This window comes from Chrysochloris asiatica, unplaced genomic scaffold (assembly GCF_000296735.1).
Source record: "Chrysochloris asiatica unplaced genomic scaffold, ChrAsi1.0 scaffold00044, whole genome shotgun sequence".
Lineage (NCBI taxonomy): Eukaryota > Metazoa > Chordata > Mammalia > Afrosoricida > Chrysochloridae > Chrysochloris > Chrysochloris asiatica.
This window is the reverse complement of record NW_006408562.1, coordinates 12,931,118-12,947,968: the sequence shown is the minus strand read 5'-3', so window position 1 is coordinate 12,947,968 and position 16,851 is coordinate 12,931,118. Positions and strand designations below refer to the sequence as shown.

Below are 16,851 nucleotides of genomic sequence, written 5' to 3'. Positions count from 1 at the left end.
ATGAGAACGTTTGAACGTTCAACTCTCCTCCAAGCTTAGCCAATAAAAGGCGAAGGCACTCTGCATATATAGGTTGTTTTGGAACCAACTACCTCCGGTGTTCCCTGTCAGTCTTGAGGTTTTATAATAGAAACAAATACAGTGTGTGGTTACAGTTTAGTACACCTGGAGCATGAACACAGTTCTGATTTCCCCTGCCTGACCTCCCCAGGCTAATGTAGTCTGTTTCAAGCAAAATGTAGCTGATGAAGATCCAGACAGGTGGCAATTTACTAAGTTATGTAAAACTTTAATTCAATTATGTACCAACATGGGAAAATATTGACTTGCCTTCTTTTCCTGCTGGAACTTTAAGGAGCATGAAATATTAATATTTGGGGGAAGTTCACACAGCCTCCTTTACCCATCCATATCTTGCAACAATGACTAGAGCAGACAGCAGCCGTATCTCAAATGGTGGGATTAGTAATAAATGTTTAAATTGATGCCTTAGCAAAGCGTTTGTTAAACTGGATTTTCCTGCTCCAGAAAGGAGAAATTCATCTCCCTTCTCTCTTCATTAAATTATTTTACTTTAAAAATTACAATTAAATTGTATAATTATCACTGTTTCCTAAGGAAATCAAGTCTCATTTTGGTGTTGATTGTCATTGAACTGACCCCTGATTCATGGTCTGTGCCATCTCTGTGATCCACTATGGATCATGCTGTTGTGACCCACAGGGTTTTCATTGGTTGACCTTTGGAAGCAGACCTCCAGCCCTTTCTTTATAGCCCACCTTAGCCTGGAGATCCTGCTGAAACCTGTTCAGCATAGATAGTACCAGCACACAAATCTCCAGCTACTGGTGGTTATACATGAAGTGTACTGGGCAGGATTTGAACCTGGCTCTCCCACATGGAAGGTGATCTTTCTACCAGTGAGTCAACACTGCTTTATCTTCCTAACGTATACTTTCTATTCTCAATCACACTGCTTTTCTGGAACAATCATCTTCTCACTCTATACTGCCCTTGGAATCTTATCTGACCTGGAAAAATGAGCTGCAACTCTGTCTCCATTCTAAAGTACCCCTGAGTCTGTGTACCTCCAAACATAGGGCTTCTACATTCACTGAACAATTATTTTGACCTTCCTGACTATACCATGAACTCCACAAGGACATGATTATTATGTCTTGTTCACTCCTGTTGTCCAGAATTTTAGCATTTATAAAAGGGACTTTCAAAGTTCTTGCTGACCTGAATAAGGATGGAAATTACTCCAGTGTAAGGACCCTATCTATCTTGTGTATGTTGTGTGCCTTTGAGTTGGTTCTGACTCATAGTGATCCTGCATAGGGTTTCCAAGGAGTGGCTAGTGGGTTAGAACCACTAGCCTTATAGTTACCATCCAGTGCCTTTCCTACGGTGCCACACTAGGGCTCCAAAGCCCCTATCTTATTGATTCTTTTAGCTCCACCCTTTATCCCTTAAGTCAGTGCTTTCGCTATATTAAATTTCCAATGAACTTTTGATATGTTATTGTTGTTGTTGTTGTGCTGTGGAGTCGGTTCGTACTCATAGCGACCCTGTACAGGGTTTCTGAGGCTGTCAATCTTTATGGGAGCATGGAACCGCTCTCATGGAACCGCTGGTAGTTTCGAACTGCTGACCTTGAGGTTAGCAGCCCAACTCATAACCACTACACTACCAGAGCTCCTTGTTGTTCTTGCTACTGTCAGATAGGTACCAACTCATAGCGACCCTATGCACATGAGAACAAAACCCTGCCCGGTCCTGCGCCAAACTCACAGTTTTTGCTTCAGTTGAGTCCATTGCTGCTGCCACTGTGCCGTTTCTTCTTGTTGGGGGTTCTCCCCTTTTTCACTGACCCTCTACTTTGATACAGGAATTAGAATATCTTTAATTGATAGATATCCTTCCTCATTTTGGGGACACACTAGGTGTGTGCCTTGAAAAAAAAATTCATGCTTAAATTCACAGATGTGGGTAAGATTTGGGTAAGAACTCTGAGAGCATAGTGGTTACGAATTGGGCTGTGAGCCACAAAGTCAACAGTGCGAAACTACAAACTGCTCCGCAGGAGAGAGATGAGGCTTTCTGCTCCCGTAAAGATTTCCAGCCTCAGAAACCTTTAGATGTTCAGTTACATTTCTTGCAGATGCTACTGCCTTTTCTATAGATATTTGTTGTTGTTAATTGCTGTTGAGTCGATTCCAACCCATAGCGATCCTGTATAGAGATTCCGAGGAGCAGCTGGTGAGCTTGAACCGCCAACCTTGCAGCTCAAACGGCTTTGCAGTCTGGCACATTAACCCACAGTGCCACACCAAATACTTGGGTTTTGAGCTCCTTGAGAGCATTTTACTACAGTACCTCAGGGTCTCTTGAATATACCTAGTTAACATAGTAGTTGTTTCCAGAGTGTCCGTTCCGACTCATAGCAACCCTGTGTAGGATTTCCAAGGAGTGGCTTGTGAGTTTGAATTGCTGAGCTTGTGGTTCAAATCAACTCTGTGGTCCAGTACTCATCCTACAGCACCACACCAGGACTCTAGTTAACATAGAGTAGATGCTTAATTTTTGCTGTTGTTGAGTGCCTTGTGGTTCACAGTCCAGTGCTGATCCTACAGTACCACACCAGAGGTCCTGATGCTTAATGTTACTGCTGAAATAAAGAATAGACAAACTAAATATGTAAGAACTCTTTCTAGCTAAAACACTTTGTTTCATTAAGTATGTCCCTCTTGGATGCTTATTCTCATTAGGTAATGTGTCCTACTTCAAATGGAATGGTAAGATAACTCCACTTACCCTCCTGTTCTGTTGATATGACTGTCCTGGAGCAATTCCCATGCTGACCACAGAAATACAGACAGGGACTGACAAAACATATTAAGTAGAAAGCTTAGGGTAGCAGGTGAGGCCAAATTGAAGACATGTGCTATATGGGGTCAAAGAGGTTCATGGGCCTTCCTAGAATGCTGTGCTACATAAAGGTGGGCGGATGTTGATGGTGCTAGTGGCAAGTTCCTTTTGTTTCTACCGCTGTTCATGATCCTCATAAGGTTCATTGGGGAAGGCTGCTGCAGGACCACAGAGGGTCTTTGAAACCCCTCTACTGACCCTGAAATTTAACTCTCCGTCCTCCCCCCACCCTGTACTCACAAGCAACACAGAAGGTGGAGGGCTCTTGCATCTCTTTGCCCTGTCAGTAAGGGGTCTTTAATCTGTTTTAGCATGAAAAATTCATTAAGAATGTACTATTATTTCATCAGTGAAGTCCTCAAATTTTAAATTAAATCCATAGGTCTGGTTTAGCAACCGCCGCGCAAGATGGAGGAAACAAGCTGGAGCCAATCAACTGATGGCTTTCAACCATCTCATTCCCGGGGGATTCCCTCCCACTGCCATGCCGACCTTGCCAACGTACCAGCTGTCGGAGACCTCGTACCAGCCCACATCTATTCCGCAAGGTATAGAGGAAGGGAGTCGAGAAGACGAAAGTGTAACTTCCTTTCCCTTTGCTACAGTGAAATCCTAATATGCTGCTGCTTCTGTGTGCACTGTATTATTTCAGATTGTCCTAAGTGTACCTGTCACATTTCAGAAACACAGTTTGTTCTCTGACATATCTGACTCTCTCCAGAGAATCTGTGTTGTAATATAATTTCTATCACACGATTTGAAAGCAAAACAAAACTTCTCTACATAAACATGTGATTTGCTTTTCTGTTATTACTTTTTCGCCTTAAAGAACATTTGTTCTTTAGTATGCCATTGAATGAAGTTCTCTGACACTTACTACCTGTGGTGGTGATAGAGAAAAGGTAAGCTTAGATAAAGTCACTATTTGTTAGCAGATTGAGGTGAATGGGGCAATGTTCAATTTAAAGCCAAATGATTTTGGATTATGAAAGATAGCATTCCAGGCATTTGAAACGATACGATTACACTCACTGTAATTTTAATGTACACTGCATTGAAAGTGTACTTGATAAGACATTTGAGATTTCAGTTCTTACATTGTTTAAATTTCACATTTATGATTACCTAAATAGCCGTAGGAGTATTGTTCATGTTCATGTTAATTTCTACATTTAGATCCTGGCTGAAAGTGTCATGAATGTGTATAAATGAGTTTAGTTTTTGCATTTGTGTGCATATGTAATGAGTGATGTTGTAGGAAGAAGTTAGGAAGTGCAGTTTGGGATCAACATTTGATCTGAGCAGTGCTGGGTTAAGTATGCATCGATGAGATATGCAATAACTAGATCTGGCTGACGGCTTGCTGACGTGTGAACTTTTGCACTGAGCTTTCTCTGCTGGTCTACAAAGGAACTTTTGGGCTGACAATCTCCTTCGGTTTTCAGCCGTGTCGGATCCCAGCAGCACCGTTCACAGACCTCAACCACTTCCTCCGAGTTCTGTCCACCAAAGCACTCTTCCTTCCAACCCGGAGGGCAGTTCTGCTTACTGCCTCCCCAGCACCAGGCATGGATTTTCCAGCTACACGGACAGCTTTGTACCTCCGTCTGGGCCCTCCAACCCCATGAACCCCGCCATTGGCAATGGCCTTTCACCTCAGGTCAGTCCCCGTGTTTCCAGACAGACGATTTGCTGTATACCAGAACCAACTAGTCAATTCCCCGAGGCAGCAGTATAATGAATTGCCAAATTTAAACCATAATGTATTCTTTATACAAGCCACATGATTTCAGTTTCCCAGTTTCCTTTCTCTCCACCCTTCCTACTGACTGCATCAAAAGTTGGAGCTTAGACTTCAAAACCAAGTGATTTAAAAAAAAAAAAAAATCAACCATGGAGTCTTTGAGTTTATACTTAATTGTCAAGACATTTGTCATGTGGTTGTTGTCTTCTCCACCCCTAGTTCTGGACTCTGCTTAAGAAGCTCACAAACATGGGTGTTTTAGTTTTTTTTTTCTCTTTTCCTTTAATGGTCAGCTGATAGGATAAGAGCAAAAATCCCTCATAAGAAAACCCCAAAGCTTTGACAATGCAATCAGAGCAGAAGCAAATGAGTCGTGTGGAGTGAACACCAGGTGAAGGCTCCAGAATTTGGGAATAAATGCATTATAAAGGCACAAATTAGGAGAATTACTGCTCTTAGGGAATATCGAAATATTTAAATGTCGTAATTGTTTGTTTGTTTGTTTTTTTAATTTGCATCAGACTATGAGCTTTTCTTGGGAGAGCATATTAATAAATTGCCTTGATTGCATGTCAGAGGGCTGGTTAAATCTCCTACATGTGGCATCTGTCTGAGGTTGACATTATTAGCAGTGGTTTAAATACAGATTACTTGATTTTATTAGAGTGTACTTCACCCAGGTGGTGAGGGTAGCAGCCCACGAAATTTGGGGAAATGTCACACAGGGGTTGCAATCTATAATTACAATCAGGGATCTCTTCGGGGGCCAAGAGTGAGAGTTTTAACAGCTTTATCTTTTCTCAGCCCCTTTTTCCCTCTTGGTGGCTAGAAAAACAGAGAGAGGCTCAGAATGACACAAATGAAAAGTGAAAAGACAATTATACTCAATTACACACTAATCACTGACTATCACCGCCGCCTAAACACCAAGAGGGCATTCTAATAGGCAGAAAATGAGATTTTAATGGCGCAAAGGGTGGCCAAAATAACGACTCATATATCTTTGCCTTCTTCGTTTTCTTCAACTTGTGGTTTGCATCTGGGGAGTGAAGTTCCTCAGCTCTGCACACCAGTGATAACTCTGAGAAGCTGAAAAGTTCAAAGCCCTGGGAGTTGAAAAGAATGAATAGCAAAGGCAATGAAATAAACATTTCTGCCTAAAGGCAAACGTTCATAAACCCTTTTTTTGTAACAGTAAATGTAATTAAGTTTCATAGATTCCTTTAGCACATCCTGGGATAAAATGAAAAAAAAAAAAAAGAAGAGGTGGTTTTAAACCTCAGTCCACAAAGCACAACATGAAAACAATGAAAATTCTTCCTACAGGACTTAATATAAAGTTAATTTCGAAGTGCTGGCATTTGTGAATATGATTTTGCATGAGGATCATGGATTTATATTTTTAGACTCGTCTTGAAAATGCTCAGATTCATGTCATATAAGCTTTAGAAGTAACATTGGAAGGAATTATCTTAGCTGCTTTTGATAAACTGTTTTAGGTGCTTTTTATGACTACGACTTGGTTGTAAGTTTTAATAAAAGTAAACTCTGACCCTAAGGTGAGAGCTGGGAATATTTTTTGGCATTCCTTAGTGCCTAATTCTATTTAATCCTAATAAGAGTAGCAACAACAATGGCTAGCTTCTTGTATTATATGTGTGCTTTATCTTGTATGTTATAATAAGTGTATTATATTACATTATGTACATGTTCTCTAATTGGAGCTGCTAGACCTTGATCTTGAAACTGTTAATTCTTGATTCAAGCCTGGTTATGAATTCATGGTTGGCGGTAGGGTGGGCATCTTTCCAATAACAGGCAATGGAAAATTCCACAGGCAACTTTTCCTGGATTTCTTTTCCTGTCTGCTCTTCTATATGATGCCAATTCCTTGCTCATTACATTGCAGATATCCAGAATCGTCTGCATTTCTACTCTATACTTCTGCCTTCAAACACTACGAGGAACTCATGTTTTCTTAGTTCTTGCAGCATCCTCAGGGAGTTAGAAAAGAGATACACAATGTGTGAAGTTTTGCCTGATTTCCTTACACACAGCTGGAGAATGTCAATGAGTATATATCAGGGTCTTACCAACCATAGTTATAGAACAATGGAGTAGGTGAACTGGGCTTAGAACTCAGACTTCTATAATCTTTGGATTTCTCATTTCTAAGGAATGCCTCTATTTAAGCTACAGGGACCTACTTTTGTTGAGCTGGCTTTTATTAAAGATAATGTGAAGGGAAATTGGAAGACTTTAGCTGCTGTCAAAGAATACGGTGCACGAAAGGTGGAGGTTAAGAAAGAGGACTGACCGCAGTGTGAGTATACTGTCACCTAACGGTAAAAATGGCACTGATTTTAAGAGCAGAGTTCTGGCATGGTGCTGTAGGGTAAGCACTGGACTGCTAACCACTGGGATGGTGGTTCAAACCCACCAACTGCTCCTTGGAAACTATACAAAGTCTCTATGAGTTGGAACTGACTCGTTGGCACTTAACAACAACAAATATTGCTCTGAAGATTAGGAATCTCTGGGTGGCATAAAGAAGAAATCACTTGACTACTAACTGAAAGGTTGTCAGTTCCAATCCACACTGAGGTACCTTGGAAGAAAGTCCTGACCATCTACACCTCCAAGGATGTAGCATAGTTCTGCTCTGACATACATTGACTTGCCAGGAGATGGAATTGACTTGATGCAGTTTGTGGGTTTTTTGACCCTCTTTTCTACCCTTCCATCTGCTGTGCCTCCAACATGTGGATAGACCACCTTAGGCCACAGAGCTGATGAATGGGAGAATTGGGACTGGATCCCGGGGCCTTGCCTCCCAGCTAAGCCATCCAGTTATATAGCACACAGATGACTGAAGAAGAAGAAACGGGTTTCAGAAAGCGAAGCAAAACAGGGAAGGAGAGTTTTAGTTATATTTTTAAATGATTTAATAGAGACTGGACTGCTAACCAAAAGTTGGTGATTCACACCTATCAGCCGCTGCTTAGAAACCCTGTATAGGGTCACTATGAATCAGAACCGGCTCAAAGGCTCTTAATTACGACAGAAACAGTTTTCTAAGCTTTTGGGTTCAGGTTAATTTATACTCTTTTTGCTAAGTTACAAGTGACTCCACAGCAATTAACAACAACAATCTCCATTAAGGGACCCTGTTGGCCCAGTGGGTTAAGCATTGGGTTGCTATCTATCAATAGCCGTCAGTTTGAACCCACCAGCTAGCTGCTCCATGGGAGAAAGATGAGGCTGTTTGTTTCTGTTTCTAAAACCCTATGGAGAAGTTCTCTTCTGTTCTATGGGGTTGCTATGAGTTGGACTTGACCGCAGTGGATTTGATTTAGGGTTTAATTTCCTTTAATCTTTTAGCACCCCACAATAATAAAAAGTTGTTATTGTTGTTAAGTGCCATCGAGTTGGTTCTGACTCATAGTACCTTGTATAAGGTTTCTGAGGTTGGCAGTCCAGTGCTGGCTGGTCCTATGGAGTCACAGAATTACTGCATGCTTATTGTAGAAATGAAAAAAAGAGAGAGAGAGAGAGAGAATTAAAAGTCTTTTAAGTAGAAAAAATTTGCTGGGTCAAGCTCTGTTAACATTTTTTACATATTGCTTCTAGCTCTTTTTAGGTTTTATGCCTGTTTTAAAACATACTTGAAATGGTAGTTTGTACTTTGTATTTTGCTTTTTCTCTACCTTTTTCTTTCTTCATAGGCATTTCCTTGTTGATTCATTTCAAGTGGAATGAAATCTGAAGTTTTTTGAGTCACTATGGTCAATATTGTAGATTTCCTTGGTGGAAACTACTTTGTTAAAAAAATATTCTTGCATTTTGCTTGATGTCTTCCTGCGTGTCATCGAATTTGATGTGTTGTTTACTTACGGTACAAACTTGGAAATCATGAACTACAATGGCTATGAACTGCTATCAAAAGGGCTTTTTTGTTTTTTGTCAAGGAATCAATGGATACCATAAGGTTAGGTAAGGACCTCTGGTAGCGTAGTGGTTACGAATCGGGCTGTGAACCTCAAGGTCAGTAGTTCGAAACTACCAGCTGTTCCGTGGGAGAAAGATGAGGCTTTCTGCTCCTGTAAAGATTTGTGGCCTCAGGAACACTGTGCAGGGTCGCTATGAGTCAGAACCGACTCCACGGCACACAACAACATAAGGATAGGTGGAATGTTGGTGTGATGCTGTGGGTTAATGCGCTGGACTGCAAAGTCGGTTTGATCCTCAAGGTTGTCAGTTCAAGCTCACCAGCCGCTCCTTGGAAACCTTATTTTGGGTCACTATGGGTCAGAACTGATTCAACAACAACAATAACATAAGGGTAGGTAGGCGTTCTGGTGTGGCATTGTAGGATAAGCACTGGACCACAAGGTCAGTGTGAACCTCGGGTTCGGCAGTTGAACCCACCAGCTGCTCCTTGGAAACCCTATACAGGATTGCTGTGAGTCCGAACCAACTTGGTGGCACTTAACAACCATAACAGCATAAGGATAGGTGGACCGTTTCTGAAACCAAGATACTTTTAAGGCTTGGAATCAGAGCTACTGACTGAATGGCCTTCTTAGCTGCTTAGTCCTGCGCTTAGCGATGGTCTCAGCGTTGTGAGGGACAGGCGTGAAGTAAAGGCTCAGGAGTTGTCCACCTGTTAGTGCAGTAATGGGCTGACATGTGCCGATTTAGAATGGGCAATTCTAAATCTCAGAGTAGTGATCACAGCTTTTCGAACCTTTGGTCATATTCATCCTCAAGTTGCCAAAAGGGTCTGTGCTATTCTTAGTCATTGGCAAGTTATCTTGTTCTGGAATCAACAACCGTGTTTTAGGAATATTCCCTGTTTTACTTATGGGGAAACTGAGGCCAACTCAACAGTCTTCTAAATGGCATAGTGATTTAGTGGTAGATTTGAGATCCCAATCTCTCTCTGTTCCAGGTGTTACTAATCCCTCTGTGACTACAAATGCCACATTCGACTTGCAGGTTTTCCCTGGCTTCTGCCACTTTTGTTTGACCTGATTTTCTTGAGGCCTGTCAGATGGCTCCCCAAGTGGAGCGTTTGCCTTCACATCTCTTCAAGCACTGGTCCTGTTAGGGAATTTGAGACCAGATTCTCAGTGATGAGCAAGGGGAAAAGGTAATGAGTACCAAATTTCCTGTTGTCTTTGAATAGCTATGATTGTTTGAACGACATAACTTTTTGAGGTAACAGGACTTAACAATGGACAATAGAACACCCTCTGAGAAGAAAAGCATTCTACTTACTCTAGCCAGGGCCTTCCTCTGCCTTCATTTGCAAGGTTGTGCTCTTTGGTGTTGGAAAAATACAGAACATAGGGAAATAATGATGACTTAATTCCCTTCCTTACCAAGGTGATGTGTTACTAGCACCTTTCTGCACGTGCAGGGGAAAAAGAATGCTGACTTGGAATAAGGACTGCCAAGGAAATACTCAAGGTGTGAGGCTAATTAACATTTGGCCCAGGTTTTCTTCATTAACTTTGCTTTTCAAGAAGTACAACCCTCTCTGCTTCCCCACCTCCAGGACACACAGAACGAAATCCCCCAAAACAAGGGTAATGAACTTAATGAACCCACCCCCAGCCCATTTCTGTAAACGCCACAGTTGTTTGGTGGCAGTTTCTAGTGATTTCTGGAGTGAAATCGACCTTCAGAGGACTGCCTGGTTTCTAGGAAAAGTCTTTACTGCTATGGAGTATACAAAAGTGGGCCAAGTTGGTTGTATTTAGGGTTCATCAACCATTGCAAATGATTCTTCAAATGTTTTCGGTTTGGTAAAACCAAAAACACATTTTGCCAAGCGCTTTTCCTCCTTAATTTTTCAAACTGTGTATTTTAGGGAGGATTTGATCCATATGGTTTTAATTCATTTACTCTTATATCATCGACTTTTTTTTTTTTTTTCCTGTGGAGACACTTGATACCCAAGAAGCTTTCTGAGCCTTTCCTATGTTCATTTCGAGCATTTTCCTCCTTAGAAAGAGGAAGTCCTATTTGCAACCTCAGAGGCCATAAATTTTGAGTGCTCTTTCAATTCAGTGATACTTAAAAATACATTTGGTATAAATCTAGATTATTATGAACACATTTTATGTTTAGAACAGATGGGTAGATTTTGGTTTCTGGTTTATGAGTGAAACCAATGACAAAATAAGAAAATAGGGTTAAATTACAAAAAAAAAAAGTTTTGTTTTAGAGAATGTTTAACTGACATTAATAAATCCCCCATGGAAAGAGCTGAACTCAGAAACCTCTTTTCATATTTTGCCCAGGTCTTGGGTAAGATGTAATCAAATAACCAATACACCTGTCTTATTTCATGGATAATCAACTGAGGAAAGAAAAAATTCTCATAAAGATTTGTATAGCAGGCTTACAAACGCTTGAAGAAATCTGTGATGTTTGTTGTCTCCACCCAGTACCTCAGGAACAAAGCAGAGGTCTGCAGATCTCAGAAAGCTCATTGGCTATTCATCTCTGAAGTTGGGCTGAATCATTTTAACCTTCTGTCAGTGAGATAGCCTCTCTGGAATAGATCCACAAAGGACAGATAGACTTTCTTATGAACAAGGTTGTGGTTAAGACACCAGGAACCAACTTTAGTTCTTATTTCCACTCCACACAAGAAAAACCTTTAACACTACGACCCATTCAGTTGCTTTTCAAGAATCATACAAACGTTGAGATTATTAGTGTGTAATGTATGTAAATTGCATATTTGGTGTCAGCTACGCTTATTATCCAGCTTCTCCATTTCATGCATATATGTATTAGACTATCGTGGTTCCATTTCAAATTAGATTTCAATTGCTCAGCACAGTTTCTTTTGACAAACATTTGTTAATCCTGAAACTTATTAGGGAGAAGCATTTAAGTGTTAATATGTGTACACAAAACTCAAGACTGCGTTTGATTTTGCTTGTCATTTTTGGACCACGGTGTTAACAATGATCTCAAATTCTTTAGCTGCAAAACAAGTTGATGGTTCTTTGTCCACTGAAGGTATAAAGGCTTATGAGGGATCAACTTGTTACATGATTGGGGTGTAGTCATTAAGAATGATGGTGCTGCATATTTTTGGGGGATGCTATGAGGAGAAAATCTTTCTGCTGGTGGTATTATCATTCCTTGACCTTTTGTTGTACTGCAGATACAAATGTAAAATGGTAGTGTTGAGCCCGTGGTTGGGATAATAGCTTCTGTTTCAGAAGAACTATTTTTCTGAACGTTTTTGGACACACATTCAGAAGGTGGCTAGCTTTGCTTATAGGCCATTTGTTTTGTCCATTTCACACAAGGTTACAAATCTGGTGCCCTCAGCCTGCCTTTTCCATTGTTAAGAACCAGATGAGCAGGTGGTCTACCACTGGGTTAATTCTTAACGGAGGCACTGCCTCCTTTCCTTTTACACTTTTCCAGAAATTCATCTGTGGATGGAAAAGCAGTGATTTTGATTAAAAAGATTGGTTGGGTGTCAAACATAGCTTGGACAAAGAGCTTTCTGCACAAAAGTAGCGTCCTCTCGAAGACCTGACCATCTTTCTGTTTCATTTCTAAAGTGGTGCCTGCGCTCATGAGTGGGACTTTAGAAGCATCATGTGTTTACAAAAGCTCAAGGCTGTTTGTGATCCTAAAGGAGCCTAGTACAGCTCAGCGAGAATAACTGTTGTCCATGTGTTTGTTTCCATTCTGCCATGTGAAATTGTCGAGACGTTCTGCTCCGTGGTGAAAACATTGCTGTTAATCCTCTTGTTGAATCAGCGGAGGCTGTAATTGACCTGGGGCCTTTGGTTTTTCTCCGAAGATTGTGGTTGCTACCCTTAAAGAATAGAAAGAGAGTCCTGGTTTATGTCAGTCCTAGCCGTAGCCTCTTGAGTTAGTTAACAGATTTGGAGAACTCTGAAAGAAACAACTACTTGGCCAAAATCTCTTTTCTGAAAGAAAGGGAAGGGGTAACAACAGCCAATGATTGGATCTTGCATTATGTCCCTAAAATGAGCCACAGGAAAACTTTTCCTGCGGAATTAATTTGGAGTGAGTGTGTATGTGTGTGTGTGTGTGTGTGTGTGTGTGTGTGTGCTGGGTTGATTTAAATAGAAGGTCTGTCAACTATGTTCTCCTGTAGATTAGACAAATCAGCTGCAACAACCCCATGGTTTTTAGGCCCATTTGAAATTCCTCTAGCCACTGAGGGGGGAAAATTGAGTGTGATTGCTTAGTCTATAGCTAAACTACCAGAGTAAAAGTTTTTCTTTGTAGTCAGGAATATGCAGAGAAGCCAGGCTGAATCCTAGTGTGAGTCCAGTGGTCTGAATCAACCCTTTATATGTGGTTGGAATGCAATGTGAAGCTTTTAATTTATTACTGCATTTGCAAAATGGCAATATCTACAGAAATCTGAATACTTGCATATTTATTCAATTAGTGGCTGAATGTGGGCTTTGTGCTACGCAGACAGAAGACTTGATTCAGTCATTAGCTACGTACTCTGTTTGTTTGTTTGTTTGTTTTTCATAAAGAATTTGTCTCTGCAATACAGTCTGGGTTTCATCAGAGGTGTATGTTTTTCAATGTACGGAATGCTGTTTAAAAATTACTCTTGACATTTAGCTAGAATTCACTCAACTAGAGTTTCTGTGATTAGTGACTGCATTGTCCTCACTCACCAATGGAAAAGTTGGTAACTGCGAGTCCCTTTGAAACTGAGCATTTTGTAGACTCACAGTGTAGTGGTTATGAGTCAGGCTGCTAACCTCAAGGTCAGCAGTTTGAAACTACCAGCAGGTCTGTGGAAGAAAGATGAGGCTTTCTGCTCCCGTAAAGATTTACAGCTTCAGAAACCCTGTGCAGGGTCGCTATGAGTCGGGACCTACTCCACGGCAGACTCCACCATCACCTCTACAGAGTTACTAGATTGAAGGGACATTTTCTTTCCTGGGTAGCAATTTCTCCAGACTGAACTGATGAAGAGAGCAGACATTATTTAAAGAAATAACTGCCTTTATTCCCACAAAAGCAGGGCTCTGAACCGGTTCATTCCAGTTTGACCCCATGCTAAGAATTTGCATTTCCACCCAGTTGTTTTTGTTAAGTGCTCTGCAGTGGATTCTGATTCATAGGGACCCTGTATAGGGTTTTTGAGGAGCAGCTCGTGGGTTTAAGCTGCCAACCTTGTAGTTAAGCAGTCCAGTGCTTATCCTACAGCACACACCACCACACCAGAACTCCATTTCTACATTTTGTTGTTGTTAAGTGTTGTTGATGTGGTTCCGATTCCTTAGGACACTATATAGAGTTTCTAAGGAGTGACTGGTGGGTTTAAATTGCACATCGTGTGGTTCAAACTGACTTTGCAGTCCAGTGCATTATCCTGCAGTGCTACACCAGGACTCAACCCTAGAGATTATTTTTGTTGTTAAGTGCCTTCGAGTCGGTTCTGACCCATAGCAACCCTGTATAGGTTTCCAAGCAGCTAGTGAACTTGAACCAACGACTTTGTGGTTCAAACCAACTTTGCAGTCCAGTGCATTAACCCACAGGGCCACATAATTTACACAACAAGAGCCCCAGGTTAAGCACCTCTTGTTAAAATATAGATTATATGTAGATAGATTCTGTATGGTGCTGTGGGTTAATGCACTGGACTGCAGAGTTGGTTTGGACCACAAGACCAGCAGGTCAAGCTCACCAGTCACTCCTTGGAAACTCTGTAGAGGGTTTCACTATGTGTCGGAACTGAATCCTGGGCACTTATCAACAACAGGATGGAAAGGCAAATTCTCAATAGAGGGTCGAACTGGGCCATCCAAGTTGGAAGTCCTATACAAAGTGCTGATGTTTCCTTTGGGCAGCTTGCATTCAACGTTTTAACCAAGTGATTATGTCTGTCCTGAGGTAGAGCTGATCCTCTATGTGCATTGCTCCATCAGTGAATTCTTGGTCAATGTCAACAGCTTTCATGAAATTTCCAGGCAGAATTTGTTTTAGCCTTTTGTGATGCCCAAGTACTGTATTTGTACCTTAGCAGTCTACATACCACATCGTATTATAGCTTATACATTTCTCCGTTTGACTATGATCTTCTAAAAGAATGGTCCAAACCCAAAACCAAATCCACTGCCATTAAGGAGATTCCAACTCATGACAACCTCTGTGTTGCAGAACAGAGTTGGTGGTTTGAATTGCCAACTTTTTGGTTTGCCGCTGAGTCCTTAACCATTTGCACCGCCCGGGGAAGCCAGAGGGAGGGTAGTAGATTATAATCATCTCTGAACACCCAGAGTAAAAAATAGCTGTTCCTCAAAGTGGACTCATTGAAATACTACTTGGAATAGTGGACAAAGTACTCTGAATAAAAATTTTGGGAACTTCTATCAACGACATCTCTTTATGTTTTGGCCTCACAGTGCACATTGGCTGCCAAGTCTTGCAGTATGGAAACGTAACTTTAACTGAGTGTTTCTCTACTTGGACCATACAGTCCTTTTGTTGTGTACCCTAGTACTAAGTTGTAAAGAACACTTTCCAGGAAGTTCTGAATAAAAGAAAAGATGAATGGCAGCCCAAACTCATTATTTTTCCATTTCTAAAATGATTCCCTTGCTGTTGTGTTTTTCACAATTGTATGTTTTGTTTTTTTTTATAGTAAATATCCTGTATTATTTTCCATACAAGCACTTAGTGAATCCTTTATATAAGAACTTAGCAGGAACAGAGTGATTTTAATTAAGACGCTAACAACTGCGTAGTCATTGCTAGATAAAGCAGATAAGAGAGTAAGGAGGGAGAGTTTCAGGGATTTTGTGAAGTGTTGCAGTAGGATTGTAAATCATTGATCTAAAGTAAAAGCCACAAAGTCAAAGGCACTAGGTTTTGACTTTCAAACTATTCAAGACCTGTGTGTCTTCAGGTAAGTTCCTTCCTTCAATGGTCTCGAAATTGTATTCATCAGTCTTGGTAAAATTTTTGTTGTTGTTAAGTGCCATTCAGTCTGTTCCTACTCATAGTGATCCTATGTGAATTTCCAAGGAGTGGCTGGTGGATTTGAACCTCCAACCTTGAGGTTAGTAGCCTACTGCTTATCCTACAATGCCACACTAGGACTTCTTGTTAAAATTGTTGTTGTTGTTGTGAAGTGCTGTATGAGTCACAGCAACTATGTATAGGGTTTCTGAGATGCAGTTGATGAGCTTGAACCACTGATCTTGCAGTCCAGTGCATTAACCCCCAGAGCCACACCAGGACATTAAAAAGAATTTTCCTAGAGAGCTCTGTTGAAGAATGCATTACTTAGAAAGAAAATGTAAATGCTGTTTTTTCTGTTTGAATTGTGGTAAAGTATATCTAACAAACATTTGCAATTTAACCATTTTTTCAATGTGTACATGCTTTTTTTGATAAAACAATAATAACAATAGTTTTGCACGTGGGCTTTCATTATTGTTTACATAAAGATGTCATGAGATGGTGTGACCAGAGCTATCCTTTGTCCCTGGAAAAGCAAAATAAAGTAAATGTGGATCTGAGCCATGTTCGAGGAAAGGCCATTTGTTGGTGGACTGGAGTATTTTTAAGTGTTCCACGTACACACTTAGTGGAACTCAGGACTCAGGACTCATACTGAAGTTCATTCAGAAAGCAGGAATCCTACTATGCCGAGCTAAGATAGTCTTCAAGTCCCTGGGTGGCACACATGCTTAAGACAACAGAGCTACTGACCAAAAAGGTGAGTGATTCTAGCCCACTCAGAGACTGCTTAGAAGAAAGTCCTGGTGATCTGTTTCCAAAAAGTTTACAACCTTGAAAACCCACAGAGAGTATGTAGTTCTATCCTGAACACATGGAGTTGCGTGACTTAGAACCGACTCAGTGACAACAGGCTAAGATAGTCCCCAGAAATCCATGCTAAGATCAGTTTGAGTAGTATGTCGTTGTTTAAAGATTGTCAAGTTGGTTCCGACTCATAGGATTTCAAAAAGAGCGATTGGTGGATTTGAATTTCCGACCTTGTGGTTAGTAGTCCAGTGCTTATCCATCAGCGCCACCCTGGGATCATAGTAATATGCAAACTCACTATGGGGGGAGGAGGATTATTATTTTTTAACAGTTTCTTATTCTTGCTTTGGGGGCCTGGTGTGGTG

General features: G+C 40.9%; 1 protein-coding gene across 4 annotated transcripts in view; it reads left to right on the top strand.

Annotated features, from left to right (window-relative positions):
- PAX3 (paired box 3) overlaps nucleotides 1-16,851 on the top strand; it is a 126,546-nt gene that overhangs the window by 94,815 nt on the left and 14,880 nt on the right. For all 4 annotated transcript variants that reach the window (XM_006861883.1, XM_006861884.1, XM_006861881.1 and 1 more), the window contains exons 6-7: nucleotides 3,314-3,479; nucleotides 4,377-4,591. In XM_006861883.1, coding sequence (XP_006861945.1) covers nucleotides 3,314-3,479; nucleotides 4,377-4,591 — 381 coding nt within the window. The remainder of the gene's footprint in view (nucleotides 1-3,313; nucleotides 3,480-4,376; nucleotides 4,592-16,851) is intronic.